At 36.9% G+C, this 25,272-nt stretch overlaps 1 protein-coding gene across 6 annotated transcripts in view; it reads right to left on the bottom strand.

Annotated features, from left to right (window-relative positions):
• Positions 1 to 326: 326 nt before the first annotated feature.
• LOC117403344 (trafficking protein particle complex subunit 12-like) overlaps positions 327 to 25,272 on the bottom strand; it is a 29,730-nt gene continuing 4,784 nt past the window's right edge. For 5 of the 6 annotated variants that reach the window (XM_059023610.1, XM_034005419.3, XM_059023611.1 and 2 more), the window contains exons 3-12: positions 23,336 to 23,452; positions 17,637 to 17,750; positions 13,767 to 13,905; positions 12,905 to 13,017; positions 12,087 to 12,159; positions 10,525 to 10,598; positions 5,898 to 5,996; positions 3,400 to 3,503; positions 1,814 to 1,901; positions 327 to 728 (exon numbers count right to left, since the gene is read on the bottom strand). In XM_059023610.1, coding sequence (XP_058879593.1) covers positions 486 to 728; positions 1,814 to 1,901; positions 3,400 to 3,503; positions 5,898 to 5,996; positions 10,525 to 10,598; positions 12,087 to 12,159; positions 12,905 to 13,017; positions 13,767 to 13,905; positions 17,637 to 17,750; positions 23,336 to 23,452 — 1,164 coding nt within the window. In that variant the 3' untranslated portion in view covers positions 327 to 485. The remainder of the gene's footprint in view (positions 729 to 1,813; positions 1,902 to 3,399; positions 3,504 to 5,897; positions 5,997 to 10,524; positions 10,599 to 12,086; positions 12,160 to 12,904; positions 13,018 to 13,766; positions 13,906 to 17,636; positions 17,751 to 23,335; positions 23,453 to 25,272) is intronic. The other variant, XM_059023613.1, reaches the window with a different exon arrangement.

Raw genomic sequence — 25,272 nt, 5'->3', positions numbered from 1 at the left:
TACTTGGAGGGAAGAGTACATTGAATGCAAATAAAACCAAGTCAAATCACTATTATTCATTTAAAAAAGTAAACATATTTTTTCATTCTTACATTCATATGGAGCTGGTTAACTTTTTTAGGTTACTGTATTCGAAAATGTATTGACAACCAGTTATCATGAATGGGGTCTGAAAATTGGCATTTCAAAATATGTTTGATGTAGCTGAAACCAATTTCAGGTATTTTCAATTCAATAAAAACTTCTGAGTTTAAGATTTTTATGATTGCATAACTACTGTCCAACCTAACTGTTTTTAAAGATCTGTGAGACATGAGATACAGTACTTACTTTGTATAGTCTTTATTCATAAATACAAATCAAATACATTTTTTCATCAGTAGAAATTCTTTGATTGTTAATTATATACACACACACATTTATTTTTTACATTCTACTTTCAAAGCCATGAAACAGAAGTCTAAGCTCTTGTAAGCACACAAACTTTACACCAACTTTAGACACTGAACGTTAAAGCTATCTCCCTCTCTGCAGGCAACAGACTCCAGCAGAGCTTGCTTTTTCTGCATGCTGCGGGAGGACTCCAGTTCATACATAGTCGTGAGGTTAAAAAGAACGCTCTCGTGAAGGTAGTGTTTGGGATCTTGCTGGACTAATCCTTCTAATTGCTTGAGGGAATCTTTCAATTTACCCAAATACAGCAAGCAAACTGCAGCATTGTTATTTGCCTAAAGATAAAAAAAATAAAAATAAATACTTGTTACGAACAGCCGACATACATCATGTCATAAATAAGTTATCTTTTGCATATATGCAATAACATGTTGCCATTGGTTACCATGACATACTTAACATTCCATCATTTCTGAAGAAACATCTCTTTTGCCTTTGAGTTTAGTCAGTATTTTTGTTTTTCACTTGTTTTGTGTGTGTGTGTGTGTGTGTGTGTGTGTGTGTGTGTGTGTGTGTGTGTGTGTGTGTATATATATATATATATATATATATATATATATATATATATATATATATATATATATATATATACCCTGGTTTTGGCTGGCAGCTGACACAAGTTTATTATTCTTTGGTTAAAAATATTGTTGATTTATGTATGTATTTACTAAACTAATGTCAATGTAAATGCCTGCTGGACTTCAAGTCTACTGGAGTTTTGATAGATATTTTAATTCCTATTTCATGCCTGTTATTTCCGACAGCTAAATGTATTTACACGCTTTGGGAAAAGCCCAGTACTAAATTGTGCCTGTGCACACCTGAATCCATTCTTATGGATTTCTGTGGTTTGCTGTGAGTCTGCAGTGCACAGCAAGGGGTCGTTCAATGCAGCACTGGACACAGTTCTGATCCTTAAAGGGAAACAGCACCACTTAAAGCCACACCTCGAATCAGAGAAGGCTTTGGAGATGCTGCCTGTGTTGTGGGTACTCAATAGTAGCAACAACAACGTTTACACTGTTCTTTAAAATAAACACCCAATACAACTGAATGAGATATAAAAAAAATAATTCCAAAATGAACTGATGATTTGGAAATGATTTCTTAATTCAGCAGATGTCTGACTATTCTTACAGCTGCCTTTTAATACTAGAATCAGCCAGCTTACTCTTCAATTGTTGTATTACTTATTTATTGTAAAGCAATGGGCCTTTAGCAACATATAATAAGAATATAAATACACATTCATTTATGCATAGAAACTATTTTTTTAAACATTTTTCCACATGGGTTGTTTAACTTAAGATATGCATTTAAAAAAAATAATGGATACAGTGACAAAAACACTAATACTTGCCACAGGGTTAGAGGGGTCTATTTTCAAAACCTCTGAAAACAAACTGTGTGCTTCTCCATAGTTATTCTGACTTAGGTATACAAATGCCCTAATGGAGAAAAATGAACAGAAACAACTGGTTATTAAACAATATCAGTACTTTTTTTTTTTTTTAACTTTTTTTTTTTTTTTTTTTTAATTTAGAATCTCCAATTATTTTACCCCCGATTTTCTTCCAATTTGGAATGCCCGATTATTATTATTATTATTATTATTTTCTCTTTCACCGCGGCGATTCCCCACACAGCTCAGGGACCCGAGGCTCAGGGGGGTGTCCTCCGATCCCACGGGCCAGTCTGCATCTTTTTACACCCAGGAACTCGAGAGCGGATGTCTTGAAGGACAAAGACCAGCCCAGCAAATCTCCGCCCCCAAGCTCACTCAGCAGCCTGTAGGGGTCACCGCAGAGCAGTGAAGAGAAACAGCCTAATCTGGATCTCACCCCCCCCCCCCCCCCCAACCACGGTAGCGCCAAAGCCAATGCGGCGCCCCCATGGATTCCCCAGCGCAGACCGGCTGCCTCGCACAACCAGGATTCAAACTTGCAATCTCTGGTTGTATGACTCACCCTGCGTGCCGCGTGGCAGTGCTTTTATGAGGTGAGCCATTCGGGGACCCTAGTACTTTTTTAAAAACTGGCTACATTTACAAAGACTGTTACATTTACAAAGAAGAATATGGAATAGGAACATTAACTTGTAGATGATATATTAAATGCTCATTTAATAAATTAAATCTTCACTAGACATGGAGCAACAAAGACAAAGGAATCAATCATTTTGCAATTGATTGTCTATTATCTGAAAACAAATGTACAGAGTTTACATGCCAGACTTTTTTGGTGGAGTCAATGCTTTTGAACCTGTGTGCACTTGAATCTGATTAAAACCCCACCCTGATTCCAGCTCAGAACTGGTTTACATGTAGAATATACAGAGGATTTGGGAACCGAGTCAACAAATAAATAACTTGAATACGATTAGACTGTGCATATGAATGGGCAGTTGTTCTCTGAAGTAACTTAACCTGCATCTGGCAACAGCTGCTTTGGGTGGGAGTGCTGTATAAGGTTGTGGCATGTTTTAAACCCTTGGGCTAACACTTAGCATGACAAGTTTCCGGAAAATTAGTTTCTCATTTGAATATTCAAATCGGTCGTAAGTATTTTCCCAGTCAAATGAGCCCTTCAACAGTAACGTGGTACGGGTATGACAGTCAGTTTTTTCTTAGCTAATGGGCCAACAGCGTGTATAAAATGATGTGTTTTTCTGTTGAGGTAGCACCAAGGAAAGCTGCATGCGCATGTGAAATATTTACCTATAAATGATGCATGCCCAACCAGATTGTGGCTACTGTTATAGCTATTAGAGGTACAAAATACATATCATTAGGACAATAAATGTTAGGGGGTATCTAATGTATTGTGTAGGGCACATGTCTTGGGCAGGACAAAAGTTCACTTTAGAGTATCTTCAGGGGAAAACGAATACTCTAACGAGGCATCAGTGCATCAATGCAGACCTACAATAATTATTAAAACCTATTACCTGTTCATTAAAACCAAAGTACTTTGGTTTGGATCATCTCCTTTTGTTGTGAATACTTTCTCCATATCCTGGAAATACATCTCTGCTGTTTTAATGTCACCAATCTAATAAATAAATGAAAAAGAACATACATAAATACAATCTACTGTACAAAAAAGCCAATTAATTTGTAACTTTCTAAGGGGACTCATTTAAATGACAATAATAGTGTAACAATATTTCAATAAGATAAATGAGAACAATAAACAACAAACAGGGTGTTCATCTATCTGGGTGCAATACAAGGCTCTCTGCAGGGCAAATAATTCCATGAGAGACAATGCAAAGATGGAAATATTAGATTGCTGTAAACATTCATCTTACTTAAAAACAAAGTAACCCTGATGGCTTCATCAAAGGGGAATATCATATCAGATTGAATGGTTTGTAAATGGTTGAAACAATGTTTCAGTGAAATGGTATTTTTTACTTGACAACACTGGTAATGGAATTTAAGAAAGACGGGATGTATACCTGTGGCAGGGCAAAAGCCCTGCACGTGTAAATAATGTACTGTGTATATGTATAGTTTTTAAAAAATATTGAACGCAAGTGTGTACTAGATATGACGGGCTTTTTCAGTTGTAAATAAAGTTTAAAAGTTTTGAATTTAGGTTTGGCAGGGATGGGATTAAATCCAGCTCTGCCTGACACCCTGGGATCCTTCAAGAAGCTGCTTGATGCGATTCTGGGATCAATAAGCTACTAACAACCAAAAGAGCAAGATGGACTGAATGGCCTCCTCTCGTTTGTAAACTTTCTTATGTTCTTAAATCCATGTGCGGAATGTGGCTGGGGCTTAATTGACTAATTGATGCTCAATTAAGCCCAGCCACATGGTATAAAAAAGGAGCTGGAAAGCCAGTTCTTTTGTTCTAGTTCCAGCAAGCATGTGGCCTCAGTACTGTGTGGGCAGCCAGGGTGAGTGAATTGTGTAGGGATTCATTTAGGGGATTTTGATCCCACCACAGTTTATTTTAGTGTGTGTCAGAGTAGGTTCCGGAGCGGGACCTCCCTTTTAATGGGAGCAGCGCTAAGCCAGTTTTTGGTAAACTTTTGTTTTTAGCTGTTTTCTCACTGTATTTTGTTTTGCATTTTTGGAGTTCTTATTTTGATTACACTCTGTCTGTGTATGTCCTCCTGCACTAGGGCTATCATTGCTGGTACCCTAGTTACGGCCACCTGTCACTGCAATTTTTTGTTATTTGAATAAAACTTGGACGCCTGAGTGGCGCTTTGAACTGCATCCCTCTGTCTCTCTCTCATCATTCAGTGGACACCCACAACAACAGGAGCAGGTACTAAGACCCCTGTTACAGTACCAAACATTAAGACAATAATTCAAAGTGTATTATCTCAATATGGCTACCACATTATGCCAGAGTCCAATGTGATGGTCAGCCACAGGTTTAGCATGCAAGGTTTATATAACCTTGCAAATATGAAACCACTACCTCAAATGGTTTCTGACTCTGAGGGCAGAGTACAGAGAAAAAAAATTAAAACAGAATACAGCTGCATACCGTGTGAGTGGCAGGTGCAGCAACAGATTTGCAAATTCATACAAACTCCACTCAAGGGGATGGTTAAAAAAAGGGTGTCTTATGCTGTGTGACTGCTTCTAACTAGCAATCTCTAATTGAATGATTGCAAAGGAAGATAAAATAGTGATGATGCAGGTGTTAGTAAGTGTTAATGAAATGCTTTCCACAAGCAGTCCTACACAAATCGAATGTTAGCTGCTGGGGTGTCAGCTCATTAGCAGATGAGATTGTGAACAAGGAGAATTTGATTCTTCCTTACATATTAAACTGGAGTTTTCACATTGTAAAACTACAGGGCTTTCCTCTAAAACATCTCTCCAAGGTATTTAAAAGGTTAATTGTGCTCATAGGAATTGTATTTTTGTTTTAAATAAAACAACGAGTGATATGCAAACTCTTGTTATTTATATAAGAGAGTTTGAAGGAACTACTAGAAAGCAGAGCGATTCAGCAATGTCTTGCATTACTGGTAGTTTCAAAGCACTACATAATTCCAGTCTTTGAAACTGAAACATGTTTTTTTTTTCCTATCTTGTGTTTAGATGCAAATTATTGTTACTGTTAAAACACTGGACAGATCTACACAAAAATACCCAGACAGACCAATGAGGCTAGGAAGGTAGGTCCAGGTGCTTAAAAACAGTCAAATGCCCTTCCAGAAACACTTGTGGATATGCATAGATATTTGGTCACTATTCCATAACAAAAATACAGTACAAGGCAATTGTTTTAGAGGTTCTGCCATTCTAACCAAACAGATTATTCATTGTTAAAGATAACTACAAGTGTTAGTATTTTAGATTACCATTTGCAACATGCTAATTCAAGAAATACAGGAAAGGTTCAAGGATCTAAGCAACAACAAATCAAACAGTATTTCTTTGCTGCACCCAAGTAATTTTTAGATGAGCTCACCTGGAGGAAAATTCTTCCAATTCCGCTTAGAAGCTGGGGTTGTTGCTCTGGTTCATACTGGATGATTGAGTGGTACACATCTACTGCTAGCACATAATCCTAAGGGAACACACAATGCAGAGAATGTATACTCTTGCAATAGCATTAGGTGTACAGCAGTGATGGATTTCACAACTTTCATCTAACCACATGTCAGGCCTTCTGGTAATAAAACAGTTCCCATTCCAACAACATGTTGACATACTACGGTAACATGCTAAGCAATGGTGATGCCAAACACACACAGTAAGGAGCTGCTGATCAAGCCAAGACAGACTACATCAGGAAGAAATAAAAACAATATAAGGGATTTTTGCAAATGCTTTTGGCTCAAATTCTCCTTAAAAATGATGTGTGCAGATTAGGAAATGTTAAATTCACAGAAAAATAGGCTTTAGGCTTTGTGAGCAATTCAATATACTGAATAACCCTACATTAAGACCAAATGGAGATGATGTGAAGATCCATGGCTTACAAGTCCTCATCTCCATTAAGACCATTTATTGAATTTAACAGATGGATTCTGCTGCATTTTACTGGATAACATGCAAAACATTGTATTCTGTTAAATATAGATGCCACCTTTATACTGGAATTATAAATGACTGAAGCACATTATTAGGGTCCTGCGTTTTATGCGACCGTTTTTTTTCAATTGTAATTCAACTGCTATCCCCTAGATGTCCCTGCAGCCACTCCAGTTATAGTAATCAAATTCACAATTAAGAAATCAACATATTACGCTTTGACTAATTAGAAAAATAAAAGCTAACTATGATGAGTATAAATGGTAATTGAATAAATTGATGCATTAAAAGAAAAATCGAGAGACCTAAACATTGAGTCAAAGACATTGCAATCAAAAAGCATTTCATTGAGCGAACGCACGCAACAATATCCACCTGTTGTTCTGTACACCGATGGGTAGAATTTATTTTGCACAACTTGCAATTTATCTTTGGACCACACTCGAAAATCAATAATAGACCGACATTTATCACAGAAAACGAAAGGCTGAGATTGACAGCTATGAGACAACGTCCTCCAGTAAAAAAACGTAAGGGGAGTGAAAATTATGAACGCCGATGGATGTTATTTTCGATTTGACACGAGGCATTTGCTTGTGCTTATATCCCCATGGAAAAAATGATAATCCCAAACTATGTGCATTTCTGAACAAACGTAATAAATGCGGGAGCAATTCCTACAGCAGGTCAACTGAGAAGGGAATATCTACCCCAAATTGCTGAGTTGCACAAGATGAAAATTGTACAACTGGTAAAGATGTCTGACAGTGTATCTGTAGTTACTGACGAGTCTACAAATGCAAAAGATCAGTATTGTTTGCACATTTTGTTTGTTCTCCAAGGACTATCGAATACCTTCTAAGTGAAAGTAATATTAGCCGATACAGTTAATCTGCACTCTGTGAATTACTCATCGGTGGCACAGGGCGTTGTGAAATGTTTAAACGCATTTGAAGTTAATTTTAATAATGTGACTGGATTTGTCTCAGATAATGCCAGTTACATGATGAAGGCATACAATGACATTCTTCGAGGTTTACTGCCAAATTCAGTACATTTGACTTGTAATGCCCACATAATAGCCCTTGCCAGCAATATCTGGGCAAATAATTTTCCAAAAGCAGACAAGCTGGTTGCAACAACCACTAAAAAAAATTGTTTAAACATTGCCCAAGAAGAAAACTATGTTTTAAAGACCACCTGACAGAAGCAATCCAACAAAAAGGCTGTACTTTACCCATAAAGTTGCTACCTGAGCCATGTATAACACGATGGGGCACTTAGTATTCTGCTGCTGAATATCATTAAATACACACCTTTTTACGCAGGCTTCGTGGAAAAGGAAATGCACATTTCACCAAACACTGTAGTGTTAAAGAACCTCCAGAAATTGCTTAAAGATGTGCAAAGTTTAAAATCTCAACTCTCCCTAATTGCAACGCATGCCAAGGGACTGGTGGATCTGATTCAGTGGTTTGAAAGCCGTGAAGTGAGAGTCCATCAAACATATAATAAAGTTGCAGAATTAATAAATACATACCGATGGCACAAGCGGTACACAGCACAGACGCCGCAATAAACAAACTATGTGTAAAAACCTTCCATACGTTTCTGAAAAACTCACTAATTACTATAACCCGGATCAATGCAAAAAGAAACCAGGTTTTTTTAACCAGCTCATAACTTTCTGATGGCAGTAAGGATATTCGACCCACAACAAGTGTGTAGTTTGGATCTGGAAGCCCTCCCATTATATTCTATTCCAGGATTTGATGCTGACTGTAAATCAGAAATGGACAAATACCTACCATATGCAACAGAAAATGGCAGTAGAATGACTTTGAATGAATTTTGGATTAAAGGCTAACACGAAAGGCTAAAATATATTTGTCAATTGTTACCAATTCTGTAGATGCTGAAAGAAGGCAGGGTTAACCAACTGACGATGCTTGAGTTTAATAGCAACATTTAATGCATGGGACATTTTCTTTCATGAAACTGTAAGTGACAATGTGCTGCTTGCGATCAACCTTGCATTATTATTATTATTATTATTATTATTATCATTATTATTATTATTATTATTATTATTATTATTATTATTATGTTAAATTTGTAATGTTACAGCACTGATGTTATGATTTCAGTATTTTATATAAATTGTTCTGGGAATCAGTGCTGTTTTTTTAATATTTTGTTGACAATATTATGTGTTCCTACTAGTAAACTGAAACATTTAAATTATTTATTTACACATTCTAAAAAATAATATTGAATAAGATGTATTAGTAATAAAGGGATGCATCACTAAATAAATGTCCGTAGCTGCTGCTGCCGCCTAATCAACACGCCAATGCGCATTAATAGAATGACTAATTTAGATGATTAAAGGAATCGGGAGATTATTAATCAATAAGCGGTTTATTTAAGCAGACTACATCACCACCTTGTGGTGGGAGGAATGAAGTGCAGCCTAAGAAAGCAGGTCGCGTGAAACGCAGGGCCCTACACATTATATGGTATTTTTATTGATTTATTTATTTTTAAAACGTCAGGGTCATTCATTGTAATTGTCTGATAAAAACTGTAATAGCAAATAGTTTAAATTTGTGAACAATCCCAATCATATTTACTATGCATATTTGTGGATGGCAATATTGTGTTTCCTGTACACTCAATTCAATTCAATTTTATTTTTATATAGCGCCTTTTGCAACAGGTCACCACAAAGTCCTTTACAAAGGCAAAAACAATACATATTACTGAACAATAAACATTTTAAAAAAAGAACAGAATAAAAACAAAACAGAATATATAAGTTATATAATAAAAATATGATTTTAATCTAGATAAAAATAAATAAATAAAATAAAATAAATAAAAAAGAGGATATCAGCTCATCTGCCAGGCTATAGAAATGGGTTTTTAGTCTATACTTGAAGGCATTGACTGAAGGGGCTTCTCTAATTGTGATGGGCAAGTTGTTCCATAATTAGGTGCCATATAACTAAAAGATCTACCACCTGAAGTTTTTTTTCTGAATAATAGGTACAGACAGTAGGCCAGCATCGTGATCGGAGCGGGCGATTGGGGACATAGGGTTCCAAAAGATCTTTAAGGTATGGAGGTGCAATACCATTTATAGCCTTATATGTTAGCAGCACTGCAACACTTATTCCAGCAGATGGCAGTGCAATGCACTTCTTACTATTTTGAAGGCACCACCAACAGATTTGTTGTCATTAACAAATTGCCATTTTCAGTACACAGCTTCAACTGTACCAGGTTCAAGGTAAATAGAACCAAAAAGAGAGCTCAGGTCAAGCTGTGCAAGATTTTATTTGAAAATATAAGACTTATACTTCCATTACGTTCTTGATAAGGGGAAAAAAAGGCATCACAGCTGCTGTACAGTAGATGAAACCTGAAACAACCCTGTTTTCTGTGTTTTTCAAAGCTTGCAGAAACAGTTACTTTTTTTGCTATTTATTTATCTGTTTTTGCTAAGCATCATTTTAGGGGGTATGGGAGCTTGTATCCCTGAAGCACGGACTTGCCTTCTTACATGGTATTTTAAGACTAAACTGAAGACTAAACTGTCAAAGAATGTAGTAAAGAGACACAGATAATTGTGTTTGTGTAAAAGCACATTAAAAAGGCTTCCTTTATAAGGGTACTGTTCTAACAAGACTCTTACAAACTTACAAAGCCCAATGTACACATTTTAGCACATTTCAGATTTCTGAAATCAGAACAGAAATCAGTAGAGATTTAACCTGGCAGGACACAGTAGCCGGGCCTCGTGGGAATCTTTTAGCAATCTTATTTACCCTCAGGTAAAAAAAAAAAAATGTCAGGGACAAGAGATTTAAAAGCCCTTTAAAACAGCTTAATTTGACAAAAATGCTGACTGCACTCATCTAAAATGCATTTCCAAAATGATAGATCTTGATATCATTCTCTTTCCCTTTTGCCTAAAAATAAGCTCAGATACTTGATAGTTTCTGGCCCCTGTACACAAGTATATACGGTAGCTCTGCAGCTTGCAGCCGCCCACATACCTTCATCAGTAGCAGACAGTTTGCCATGGAGTACTTCACCCGGCACAGACGTGACCTCCACAGCTGAATAGCAGCTGCAGAAAACAAAAGCTTGTGAGACAGTGCTACTAAATTGCAGCCTGTTCTATAACCATCAATTATTGGAATTTTACACCAAAATAAATAAATCAATAAATAAAAGATCCAGTCCACTCTTCTCCTACATTAAAACATGAGAGAATATATATTTAAAGGGACATGTCATTCTTTAACAAAAACATACATTCAGTGTGAAAAAAGGATATAAACTGTTCTACAGAAAGGGTATCTAAGACTGTACTGAGGAAAATGAAAAGGCTTTTGACTCATCAAGGCAAGGCAGTGTGTTGTGCAGACCTAATTTAGAGAACATATCTGGACAAACAAGGACGTATAAATACTAAGTTACTTGTAATATTAATAATAACAGGTTTGGTTAACACTGATAATGTTCCTGGAATAACAAGCCACAAAATTAACATATTCGAATAACATATTTTTGCCGATTTGGTCTTCTTTGTGTTTATATTACAAAAATAACACCCCATTTTTCTTAAAATACAAATATTTTTTATATTAACCCCAGGAAAAACTGCTTTTTAGACAATGGTCAGACTAAACACAGTCTGGAGGGGGGAGGGACACAGCATATTGTGCAAAGCTGAGAGTCATGGAGCCCCATGAGATAACAACAAAACAAAACACTGCAAAGACAGTACTGAGAGGCAAGGCAATCCAAGGGAGAAACAATGCCACTGAGCTGCACTGCTCTGAATTCACAGCAGCCACTCTCAATAGTGTGTTAGGGGTGTAATGATTCATTCCCTCAGAACTCCCAATTAATTATTTCTCCCCCCCCCCCCCCCTCCACCACAAGCACGTTATAGAGACTGAGCTGGAAGGTTCCTAGACAGCTGCTGATGCTCATATATATATATATATATATATATATATATATATATATATATATATATATTTTAATGTAATGTGTAGCAATATAATGGATCGTTTAAAAAAAAGTATATAATATTTAAAAAGTTGATTTTGTGAACAAATTAAACACCCCTTTTCCTGTGTATTATTAGTGAATCTTAATTGCAATCTTAATTGCATTGTTTTCAATTTGAATTTATTATTATTAATATTATTTCTTTAAAAAACAATAAGGCTGCTAGCACAGTGAAGAGATCAAACAGTATGTCATGTTGCAATTTTCTTTTCTTTCCTGATGTTTTGTTGGTACTCCTGACTCTGGAATGGTGCTGGATTGGCAGCAAATCCTCTCTATTTATCCACGAAGCAGGACTAGCACAAGCCCAGGAAAGCTGCAAGCGTGATCCCAGCCTGCCTTGTTTGTGAAGCTCTACTGAACACCATGCAACTGTGCTGTACACCATGTACCTGCAATCTGTTTTTCAATATACTAAAGATAATTTTGATATTTTAGATTTTTGAATGTATTTGATTATTTACCTACACGGTCCAGCCACTTGATAATTTAGCTTGAATATGAACATGCTATAAATAGTTGAAATATTGTTTACCTTGCCTGTTCTCTTGTGTTATGTTAATCATACTTCCATCTTCTGATAGTTCATTCTCCAAATTATCCAAAATCTGGAAAAAAAAAAAAAAAAGGCCATGTATTATTTTTTTTTAATATGTATATGTATACAACTACGGCTCTCACAAGTGCTAGTCCATTATTAACTGCTAAAGACCTGGAGAGAAGATTCATTTGTATGTATTTAAAAAATCTATAAGGCTGCTGGTTAAAATATCAAACATTATTTCGCTGTCCTTACAAAGGTAACACAAAATTCTCCTGTCAGGACACTGCATTCTGATTGGCTATCGTATTATTGTGAAAACAATGAATAATCCTCTCGCTACACTGAAACCCTAACCTTAAGGTCATATCCTATACTGCAGTCATCTGAAGTAGTTCATGTTTGGCAGTGAATAAGCATTTTTGTTACTTTAAAAAAAAGTGACCGGAGGTGCTGACTTCCTCAGTTGTCCTGAGAGGAACATTTCGTGGTACCTTTGCAAGCACAGGCATTATTTTACGTAGTAAATAATGCATACAATTTTAATGCCAGACTGCGCAGCTTTCTAAAATCTGTCCACAAAATTATAATGAATTTGAAATCCCATATAGCAAAAATGTACATTTTGGTAGACCTAACCTACAAGAAATGATTGTTATAAATATTGTTTCAGATTATTCCTTTCACGCAAATGCTACTCTTCCAGGAGGATGTGGGCGTGTTAGAATATGCAAACAATTTGAAACATGAGCACACCTAGAGCAAGTTTGATACTAATTTTACACTTTCCAGTGATCCTACTGTTTGCTCACCTTTAAGGCAATCATTTTCATGCTGTGTAGGCGGTCAAGGGAATCTTGTGCCTTTCCAAGATACTGTGGCAGCTCAGCATGCAAAATCCGCATTGAAAATGGAACCATTGAACCTAAAGATTTAAACAAATGCATGTTCATTGAACAAAAAATATACAGTATCTTAATTATAAAATATCCATAATCTCCCATTCATTAAATATACATCTGATTCAATAAGTAATGTTGTCTACAACTCTCAGTATACTGCAGGCGAAACACGTAGATTAGTCAGTACCAGATTTGCATAGCACTGATTGTGCCATAATGTGTTTAACCTTAACATAGGGGTCAATTGGACCCTGTCTGGTAAGACAACCACTGGATTGTATGAGAGCACTTACAGCATTTCAAAAGTATCCCTTTGATTGCATCATCCTCCTGTTTTTAAGGTTATTCTGTGATAACCATGGATTGGATGTTGATCCAATTCAGGGGGATTCCCAAGTGCTGTCAAATGCTTTAACAGCAAGATGCAGCTCCTATTGGGGTAATGGTTGATCAAATGAACCTCTCACAGTAGTCACCCACATGTACTGTATGACGTCTATTATGCTGATACTTCCAAAACTTAGCTGTTAGCAATTTATACAACATTTCTGAATTTGCTAAAACAAGGCAACTAGTTTTACCATCAATGTAATTATCTGTCATCTCGTTGACAAAACAGGGTCTGACAACAGTTACAATGGATATCGTTGCTTGGCATTTGGAATAAGAATAACCTAAATTGCTTTCAGCAAAGCAGCAACATTACATCTGAAACACATTCTATCAAATAGCTGCTTCTGTCTCAGTATAAAACACTGGAAGTTATGTTTACCTCTGCGTCCTGGGTATGCATTCGGGTAATATTCATAGTAAAGGTCTGGCTGGTCAAGGTTTCCAAATGGTTCAAACTCCAGCTCGGCATTTTGAAACAGGCTTAATTTGGTTAGTAATGCTAGCCTTACAAACCAGAGCTGCAAAAGAAAGATAACAAATATCAGAACAAATGTTTGGCTCACTCATTCATATTTAAAAAAACAACAATAACAGCAAAAACAGTAATGTGATTTGTTCAATTTTAGATAACACATGAAATGTTGTTATGTAGGGATGTCACCAGTTCATACATTCTAAAGTACAATCATAAGAAACACAACTTTGACTCTAATCAAGTCCTTCCATAGTCAAAACATTTGTCTATTCAAAAAAAAAAAAAAAAACATTTTATTATTACTATAATTATTGTATTATTAGAACGCTCACTGCGCCACCCTAGAAAGTTTGACACAACCTCCAGGGGGCCCACCCCACTGCCACCGAGATCGATTCCAAATGCAACTATTCATGACTTGAACCATTTTAATACACTAGCAGTCACGTCCATAACCTTGCTAAACAAAATAGAAATAATAATAATAATAATAATAATAATAATAATAATAATAATAATAATAATAATAATACATTTTATTTATAAGTGCTTTTCAAGAATCTCAAATGCTGTACACGGATACACACAAAAACACATGATAATACATAAAAACCAGACAGAACATCAACCAAGCAACTACAAAATTATACCTTAAAAGTCGTAAGTCTTTAAATGAGATTTAGAACCGTCCACTGTCAGATTGTTTTGGGCAAAGAATTCCACAGTCGTGGTGCTGCACAACAAAAGGCTCTATCACCCATAGTGTGTAGTCTGGTTTCAGGTAAGGTGAGAAATCCTGCATCAGTAGATTTTAAATTGCGTGTCGGAGAATACTCACACAGTAAGTCCTTCAGGTAACCTGGAGCTAGCCCACTCAATGCCTTATATGTAAGTAGCAGGACCTTAAAATCAACTCTGTATTTCACAGGGAGCCAATGCAATTTATACAGGACTGGAGTTATGTGCTGAGATAGAGAGGTTTTTGTTAGTACCCGAGCTGCTGCATTCTGGCATACTGGAGCCTATTTAGTACCTTAACAGATACCCCAGGAAATAAGGCATTACAGTAGTCTAACCTTGATGAAATAAAAGCATGTATCAATTTTTCAGCATCAGACAAAGACCTTAACCGGGCAATGTTACGTAGGTGGTAAAATGACACCCTAGTGACGTTTCTAACATGACCTTCAAACGACAACATAGGGTCAAAAATAACACCAAGATTTCTAACTTTAGGCATGGAGCTAATTTCATTGCCATCAATAACCAAACTGAAATCACTAACGTTGCGCAGCTGTTGTTGAGAGCCAATGAGCATAACCTCAGTCTTATCACCATTTAACGTGAGAGAATTTTGTTGCATCCATAGCTTGATATCCAACAGGCAACTATAAAGTGCAGTAACAGCAACATCAGTATCTGGTTTAGTTTATAAATAGATCTGCGTGTCATCAGCGTAACAATGAAACCCAAGTCCATGTTGGCAAATAATCTGGCCAAGAGGCAGCATATATAGACTAAATAATAAATGTCCCAGTACAGAGCCCTGCGGAACACCTTGCGTAACAATGACATCATCAGATTTATAACAGGCAAGGTTTACAAATTGTCTCCTGTTAGCCAAATAGGAGCCAAACCAATGAAGGGGAATACCAGTGATCCCTAAATATTTTCCCATACGATCCAATAAGATATCATGTTTGACAGTATCAAAAGCTGCGAAGAGTCAGCGACCATCAACAAACCATTAACTACCTTAACAAGGGCTGTTTCAGTACTGTGTTTCTGTCTCAACTCTGACTGGAAAGGTTCAAACAGCTCATTAGATGAAAGATGACACTGTAATTGGGCTGCAACCACCCGTTCCAAGTTTTTGCCAAATTAGAAATAGGACAATAGTTATTAAACACTTCCGGGTCAAGACCAGGTGCAACAGCAGCAAGTTTTAAACACAAAGGTACAAATCCAGATTTCAAAGACTCGTTAATGAAGTTAGTAACAAATGGACAAAGAGCAGAGAAACTGGATTTGATTAAGAACGTAGGAATAGGATCCAAGGCACAGGTAGTAGGTCTCAATCTGGCAACCAACTCAGCCACATATAAAAGTAGTCCCTCGGGTGAAAAAGGCTATATTAGGTAAGAATTTGCGAGCTAAAATGTATTTTGGGATACTCGTAAGCAGTTGGAGGTGCAATGGTGGATTTGAAAATGTATAAAATCTCTCCTCACAGGACTGCTTATTTAAAGTAGATCTCAAGCAAGCACAGCTCTGGGCTGGGCTTTCCCATGTGTTACCGAAATTTAAGGGAGTGATTTGATAGTTCAAACCCCATGCATGTTTAGCCCAAGAGAAAACACACACAAAAAAAAAACTGTAATACTGGCAGGGATGGAGTTAAATTCTCCTCCCTGCCCAGGTTGATTGCGTCCGGTGGGAGCAATCAATTAATTAATTATTCAATGATCACCCAGCCACCTGGCATAAAAGGAGGCCTCAGCCTCCCAGTAGAGGAGAGTTCTAGAAGGAGAGGAAGCAAGAGTGTTTTTCTGTGTGTGCTGGTTTTTTGTTCATGTTTTGCGATCCAGTGAAGGCAACGCCCAGCCTGGAAGCCTTATTTTGTTGTAAGTTTCGTTTTGTGTTTATTTTGTGTCTTAGAAACCTTTTTGTTTGGTTTTGCCGGTTTATTTTGTATTTTTGAGTATTAAAAGCTTTATTTTTGAACTTTTCACACTGTCTCTGAGTCTCAACCTCTGTCATCCTGTCACATTTGGTGTCAGAGTGGGATAGCGTCACCTGGAGGCTCAGGGCAGTATTTTTTTTGTGTGTTTTTTTAGTTTTGTGAATTTAAAAAAAAAAAAAAAAGGCAGAAGAAGCAGGCAGCGACAGCAGCATCAAAAGCTGCTGCCACCCCAGCTGGAGGACCCAGCCAGCCTGTGCTCCTGGTGCGGGAAGGAGGACCATCGCTGGAGACCCTGCCCAGAGGTGCCACCAGCAGACTGGTGTGGGCGCTGCGAGGTCTATGGCCACAATTGGGCAGGATGCTCCTATGCCCTGGCCCAGGAGGAGGCGACTGGGAGTTGTTTTTAAAAAGTCTTGCGGCAGAGTTGTGCCCCGGCTCTTAATTCTTATACCCTATTTCCACAATGTGAATTTGAGGTGCAATGATTTCACAACATAATAAACTATGTTTAAAGAATATATTTAAAATAAATAAGGGTAAAAAATAAAGAGAAACCAGGTTAACTGTGATTAATTATCACAATACAGTACATTCAGTATACCCATTGAAATCAACGGTCAAAGGATTTTTGCTTGTTTCTCATTTTCCTCCACTGTCGGTCAAAGGTCCTTGCAAATAGATATTCAAGTTAATTTGTTTATCAAAGTGTAACCAAGAAACCATTATAATAAATACAGCATATTTTGAACACAGCCAGCCATAAAAACAGTTCATGCATTGAAGTTTTTGGTTAATTTGTTCTCTTTTACACATTGATCTGTGGGTATTATAAATTTCAAAATAGTTTTAGTATAAAACAGACCTGCTTACTGACCAATGAAGGCACTTCCTAAAACACAGTTGCCATTTTATATACTGGTGTTTGAAGATAGAAAATGGGGGAATATGTGTATACACAGGGACTCAGCAGGGTGGCCACTTTAGGTTTGACTATAAAAACAAAAAAAAGCAGTAAAATTCACTAACAACAAAAAGAAAAATGTATAGATTGAATTTGGTTTGACAACACTAGATGTAAGTGGAAAACCTACCTGCAGGGAATCTGTAGTGTGGCTGGTAGGCTGCCCACTCTTCCCATACCCTTGACCGTGAGCAGTCAGTAGTCTTCCAGTCAGGTCAACAGCAGCCCTCCAGTTCTTTGTGTTCTATTATGGAGTGGACAAGGTGAAGAATAAATGAACCCATTAAACGAACAGCTGCTTGTTTGGCTGCAAGCAGGTACAGCTGAGCTACCCATCAGTAATAATGACAAGGTCAGTTTAGCTATTCAGATTTAACTGCAATGTCATTTATCAAAGCTATGTGTAATTAGGCAACAATTTAAACCAAGCATAAAATGTAATTGAACAAACAGAAAACCTTTTTAAACAGTTAAGATGGCTATGCTGTTAAGGCTGCTGTTATCAGCTCCTGCACTCCTCCGATACATTCCAGCAGCATGCTAATGTCTCCGACACACAGCAGACTTCATATCACCAGATCTCTCACTTCTAAATCTTCATTAGGAAGGGAAATGAAGCTTAAAATAACTGGCAAGAAAATGGACAAAGGCAGCTGCAACTACTGAATCAGAACAGATAAAGTCAACTTGGACCATAAATTTTGAACCTTTACAATTTTTGTTTTATGCCAGAAAGTTAAAAAAAATAAACAAAATTAGAGGCTCCAAAGAAATTCTAATATTTCTTCAAAGAAAGAAATCTCTCTAAAAAAAGTCTCTCTATTCCATTGGGAAAAGTGAGGTCAAGTAGTTAGAGTTGTTGCACAATGCTGACCACACTACATCTAATCTTGGGCTTGTAACACCGATTCTTATGGGAGAATGGCAGGGTATAATACATACTTGCAAAAGAAACATCTTCATCATGGGCTCAGTCAGCTTGGATACTATTCAAGGTGCAATGATGATTGTGGCTATGGAATTCACTCTGGGATCAATTTTACAAGTTTTTAAAGAATAGAAAGAAGACAAGCGTTGAATTGACAACAGAACTGGCAGAAGGCACAAGTGTCATTGTCCATCCATCAACAGTCCATTGTCCCATAGTCCAGTTTCTGTGTTTTTGTGCATATTTTAGTCTTTTAGTCTTGTTCCCCTTGTTCCCCTTTCTTAACAGAGGTATTCTTACTGCAACATATCCTTTAAGTTCTGACCTTCGTACTGTTGATTTGATGGACAAGAACACCTGTGCCTTCTGCCAGTTCTGTTGTCAATTCAACGCTCATCTTCTTTCTATTCCTTAAGGATATTATCTTCAAGTATTGTTCTTTCTTGTTTCTCATACCATTTCTCAGATCTTCCTCTCCTCCCCCCCCCTCTGACCCCACCATCCCCTCCTGTATCTCTACCTGTATTATTATTATTTGTTTATTTAGCATACGCCTTTATCCAAGGCGACTTACAGAGACTTGGGTGTGTGAACTATGCATCAGCTGCAGAGTCACTTACAATTATGTCTCACTCGAAAGACGGAGCACAAGGAGGTTAAGTGACTTGCTCAGGGTCACACAATGAGTCAGTGGCTGAGGTGGGATTTGAACCAGGGACCTCCTGGTTACAAGCCCTTTTCTTTAACCACTGGACCACACAGCCTCCTGTATGTCTGCTATCTCCTCCTGGATGCACTCGTATCACCTCAAACTCAACCTCTCTAAATCTCACCTCCTTTTCTTCCCTCATCTTCCCCCTCCTCTGATCTCTCTATCTCCATTCCTCTTGTACTCGCCTACCGATGCCTTAACCAGACTGCACCCAGCTACCTCCAGACTCTCATCTCTCCCTACACCCCCACCCGACCTCTCCGCTCCGCCTGCACTAGAAGACTGGCTATACCTCCTCTACGCGGACCCGCTCCTTCTCCACCCTCACCCCACAGTGGTGGAATGACCTTCCTATGGATGTCAGGACTGCCCAGTCCCTGAGCACCTTCCAGCGCCTCCTCAAGCACACCTCTTCAGACAACACCTGTAAAACTCAGCTCTTCCATTCTGGACTATATAGCACTCTGCCTTTAATGCACTTTAATTTGCACTTATCTGCTCCCTATTTTACTGTATTTAATCCTGCACTTAACCCATTCATTTTACAATTTTATAGTGTTAGACATTTTGAAAATCACCACTTTTAAATAATTTAATAAAATTAGTTCACCGGATAAAAAACAAAAAAACAAAAACTTATTTCAAACTTACTTACTGCTTTACTAAAAACACTAACATACCATTAATGTATAAATCAACGGCAAACCATTTTTTAAAATATACTTTACATTATGGTTTTGTACAATTAGTTTTGTTGATTAGTACCCAAGGTTCTTTGACATTTTTTGTTAGCAGGCTATCAATTTCTGATCAAGACAATGTCTTTGGAAATGGGTAATTCCAATCGCTAACCACCCACAAAACAAAGAAGTCAGAAACATGTGTGAAATATAAAATAATATTCAGGAGTATCTGATCATGGCAGCTCATGCTAAGCTGACGATTTTGCAACTGCAAGGACCACCGCACTGGCCTTTGTGTTAAGAACATAAGAACATAAGAACGTTTACAAACGAGAGGAGGCCATTCAGCCCATCTTGCTCGTTTGGTTGTTAGTAGCTTATTGATCCCAGAATCTCATCAAGCAGCTAACTGAAGGATCCCAGGGTGTCAGCTTCAACAACATTACTGGGGAGTTGGTTCCAGACCCTCACAATTCTCTGTGTAAAAAAGTGCCTCCTATTTTCTGTTCTGAATGCCCCTTTATCTAATCTCCATTTGTGACCCCTGGTCCTTGTTTCTTTTTTCAGGTTAAAGAAGTCCCCTGGGTCAACATTGTCTATACCTTTTAGGATTTTGAATGCTTGAATCAGATCACCGCGTAGTCTTCTTTGTTCAAGACTGAACAGATTCAACTCTTTTAGCCTGTCTGCATACGACATGCCTTTTAAACCTGGGATAATTCTGGTTGTTCTTCTTTGCACTCTTTCTAGAGCAGCAATATCCTTTTTATAGCGAGGTGACCAGAACTGAACACAATATTCTAGGTGAAGTCTTACTAATGCATTGTAAAGTTTCAACATTACTTCCCTTAATTTAAATTCAACACTTCTCACAATATAGCCGAGCATCTTGTTGATCTTTTTTATAGCTTCCCCACATTGTCTAGATGAAGACATTTCTAAGTCAACATAAACCCCTAGATCTTTTTCATAGTTTCATTCTTCAATTTCAGTATCTCCCATATGATATTTATAATGCACATTTTTATTGCCTGCATGCAATACTTTACACTTTTCTCTATTAGACTTAATTTGCCATGTGTCTGCACAGTTCTGAATGCTGTCTAGATCATTTTTGTTGTCGCAGGGAGGTAGATAGAGAAGGAGGAAAACAGAATGAAAAAACAAGGACTGGTGCATTGGACAAACATAAGGTTAGGATATAAACCTACACATGATACTGCTGAATAAGGCTTTGAAAAAAACTGATCTTAGCCCCATACAGAGTACAGTGCGAGACATCCCCGTTTGGCACTGTGTCTGCAGCATGAGTCACAACTATGAGTCACAATTGATTCTATATTTATCTAATAAATGAATGAATGAATGAAAAAAAAAACTGCAGGCATAGACTGTAAGGCTCACACATCAAGCTACAATGCAATGTTATTATCAAGAAGGACAGGAAAATAAATGATCAGAAGTTAAGATAGAACAAAATGAGAGTTACAAAACAGTCAGTAATCACTTTCACGCAGCCCCCTGACCTGGACAAGAACAAACTCATCGTTTAGAAAGTTTGCAGATTTTTTTTTTTCTTCATTATTTAAAGATAATTTACACAGTAGGTGCGTATGAAGTACAGTACACCAACAATAAATTACTGTTTATTCTATACCTGTCTCTCGCAGTTATACAATCTGCTTTCATTTTGCATGCAAGTAATGTTTGTGTATATTTGAGAGAAAGAAAAATAACAGTTTTACAAGAGAATCAATACACAACATAGCTGGCACAGAATCCAATGCAGATGCAGTGATTTGCCTCACGGGTGACAATGTTAAAGTAATAAATACACCTACACCACCCACCATATAATGTAAATTGGTGAATTATTTATCACTCTTCCAAGGTTAACCCAGCCCTCAACTCCTCAACATTGCCCGAGACACGCACATATAGCTGTGTGTCATCACCATACTGGTGGTACTGGAGTCCACATGCCTCAATGATCTCCCCCAGGGGCTCTATATAAAGCTTGAATACAATGGGAGAAAGAGTGGATCCTTGAGGAACCCCATATTTAACCATTCCTTCAGTGATAGATTTATTTATTAAATCAGTGAAAAGTGGCAACAAAACAGATTTTGCAGGTTACAATACGAAGGGTTAGTAGCAGCTAAAAAAGGTTCCAAGGTTGCGGCTGTCATCAATGACCAATTTGACAGGGCATCTTTAAATCTCGGTTTTTCTATTAGTAAAAAACAGGAAGTGTCACCTGATATAGTAGCATGGATCTTTATAACATTCTCAATAAAGAAATCTTGTATAGATTCACATAATTCTGGGGAACCTTCAGGAATATAAAGATTGTTGTCTGTTTTGCTTAGTTTGAGACAATCTGAAATAGGGCCTTGGGCTTATTTATAGCATCATTAATCTATAGGGTTGCAGCTACAGTATAATGTAGGAACAATTTATTTCAGACTCCTGCCTTCAGATCATTTAAATAACTTAAATCATTGAAGCTATTTTTATTTTATTTTTTTCTGAAGTAGTGCTTGTCTTTGACAGCACTTCTCTCAACCTTCTAGGTGAGGGGAAGGCACTGCGGTGACTGCTGTTCACTATTCAGTACTGTACCAGTGATATTCTTATGGAAGAGATCTGATCACAGCAGGCAGGTCTGGAACTCAACACAGAGACAGAAGCGCTGCAGAGTTCCTGTGCTGCCAACTCATATCCCAGAAAATAAGCTTGTAGGACCCTAAGGCTATGACACAAACATGTTATTTCTGCTTGAGAACCCCAGCCACCAGACATTTCAACAGAGTTGTACGATTATTCTGACTCCATTGCAAATTCCATTACAATGTGACCTTTTTTATGTTATTGCTAAAAGATGTAAAAGATGCATCAAGTATAACCTAGTTACTAGTTTATTATACATGTCAAAACAAACTTCCCTTACATGACTGATTAACCTTTTATGCAAATGAAATCCTTGACATATTCTGTAATATAAAAGGCTACAGCTTTCTGTTGCAAATCTGATTCCTTCTTGATGGGAATGATAGCAGATAAGACAAACTTTCTTAGAAGGCTGATCTTCTGTAAACTGAATCCAAGACTACACAAATTACTGCTGCTTCACGAGGAACAACCTCAAAAGGAAGACTGTACTTCAGATACTCATTCCTAAATTTTCCTGAAGTAATAAGTGGCAGTAATCACAGACATATTTTCCTGTATTCATCAAGAACATTTCAACACCTAGCAGACTAGTCATGAATAAAAAATGCAATAGCTAAAGCCAATCAAAAAGTGGACACAGTCATTTCAACTGAGCGGCAATAAGAAGATAACTGGCTATCTTAGTTCTAAACAACATAAAAAGGTGCAGGACAGGTTCAGCAAAATGAGGAACCTGTTTACTGTACCATGTTAGTGCTGCATTTAGTCAACTTCGCTGAGACTGGCCCTGGAACTATCTCTAGAAACAGCTGGATAAAATATGCATTACTTACAATTAACTGCCTTAGTCCCACAAAGGATTGCTCCACAGAGTTAACTGTTAAAACCTGCCTCTTCATTGCAGCCTGCTCCCCCAAAAAACGCACCATTAAATCCCTGACGGCATCACCCTGAAAGAGAGTAATTTATATATATATATATATATATATATATATATATATATATATATATATATATATATATATATAGTCACAGACAAAATATTTGGGCAGTTAAAAAAAAAAGAGAAAAACCATAAAGAAATTATAATTTTTAATTGTTCTATTAAAAAGATATAAATGAGAGATTCAGCTTTATAATAAAATAACAAATCATTACATAACATGCATAAAATTATCATGATTGAAACCCAACACCTGATGATAATTATTGAATAAATAAATACATAATCATCAATTGCTGAAAAATAAATTAGAAATATTTGCAAAATAACATGCAAAAACTAATTTCATACTTTGACAAAAGTATTTGGGCACCCTACAGTAGTATTTTGTGTGCCCATCCTTTGCTTCCTTTACAGCTTGCAGTCTTTTTTTGTATTTTGAAACCAGTTCCTGGCATCTTTCTGGAGATATTTTGCCCATTCTTCAACACATACAGCTTTGAGTTCTGCAATTTACTTTGGTTTCCATTTTGCAGCAGCAGGCTTCAAGTCAATCCACAACATCTCGATGGGATTCAAGTCTGGAGACTGAGATGGCCACCCCATAACTGTAATCTTCCTTTTTTTCAGAAATTCCTTTGTAGACTTCGTAGAATGCTTAGAGTCATTATCCTGCTGGAATACAAACTTCTGTCCAATAAGACTTCTAGCACTGGGTAACAAATGAGAGTGCAACATTTCTTGATATTTTGCAGCATTCATTGATCCTTCTACAATACAAAGGTCGCCAGTGGATGAGGAAGAAAAACAAGCCCATACCATCACACAACCTCCACCATGTTTAACACTAGGCATGATGAACTTTTCTTTAAATTCCTCTGCCCTCTTCCTCCAAACATATTGTTGCTTTCTTGGTAAAAAAAAAAAAGTTACATTTTGGATTCGTCTGACCATAAAATGTGGTTGAAGAAATCATCAGGCTTCTTCAAGTATTCAGTGGAAAACTCCAATCATTTTCTTTTGTGTATTGTTTTTGACAAAGGTTTGCATCTTGGTTTTCTCCCCTGGAAATTCATCTTGTCAAGGTATCGTTGAATTGTTCGCTCGTGAATTTCTTGACCATCTTCTCTCAATTCTTGTGTCAAATATTTTGCAGTATTCTGAGGATTTTGCCGGACTGCTCTAACGATTCTTCTTCCAGATTTAGCAGAAATATTTCTTGGTCTTCCACACCTGGAGCTAGTTGCACTAGTTCCTGTTTTCCTGTGTTTGTCAATAATAGCCCACACAGTGCTTTTCATAGTCTTTCTACTATCTTTCTGGTAGTTTCTCCTTTTTCCTTGTTGCTGTACTCTTAAGTTTTACCATTTTTGTTGCTTTTTTCAATAACAGATTTCCAATTTATTTTTCAGCAATTGATGATTAAGTATTTATTTATTCTATAATTATCATCAGCCGTTGGTTTTCAATCATGATAATTGTCAATAATTATCAACGAATGGGTTTCATACGAAATATGTTGATTGCCCAAATACTTGTCAAAGTATTAAATTAGTTTTTGCGTTATTTTTCATTTTATGCATGTTACATACTAATTTGTTGTTTTATTATAAATCTGAATATCTACTTTAATTTATATCTTTCAATAGAACAATTAGAAATTACTTTCTTTGTGTTTTTTTCCCCCCAAGTACTTTTGTCTGAGACTGTTTATATAAACACAGTCAGATGAAAGTATTAGCATCCTATGCATGTAATTTATATTTTGTTGATCTGCTAATAGTTGTTAATTGCTTATTTATGCCACCTGCTCTTTTATATGTATAT

Source organism: Acipenser ruthenus, chromosome 5 (assembly GCF_902713425.1).
Source record: "Acipenser ruthenus chromosome 5, fAciRut3.2 maternal haplotype, whole genome shotgun sequence".
NCBI lineage: Eukaryota > Metazoa > Chordata > Actinopteri > Acipenseriformes > Acipenseridae > Acipenser > Acipenser ruthenus.
Note: the sequence above shows the minus strand (reverse complement) of the source record. Positions and strands in the feature narration are given on the sequence as shown.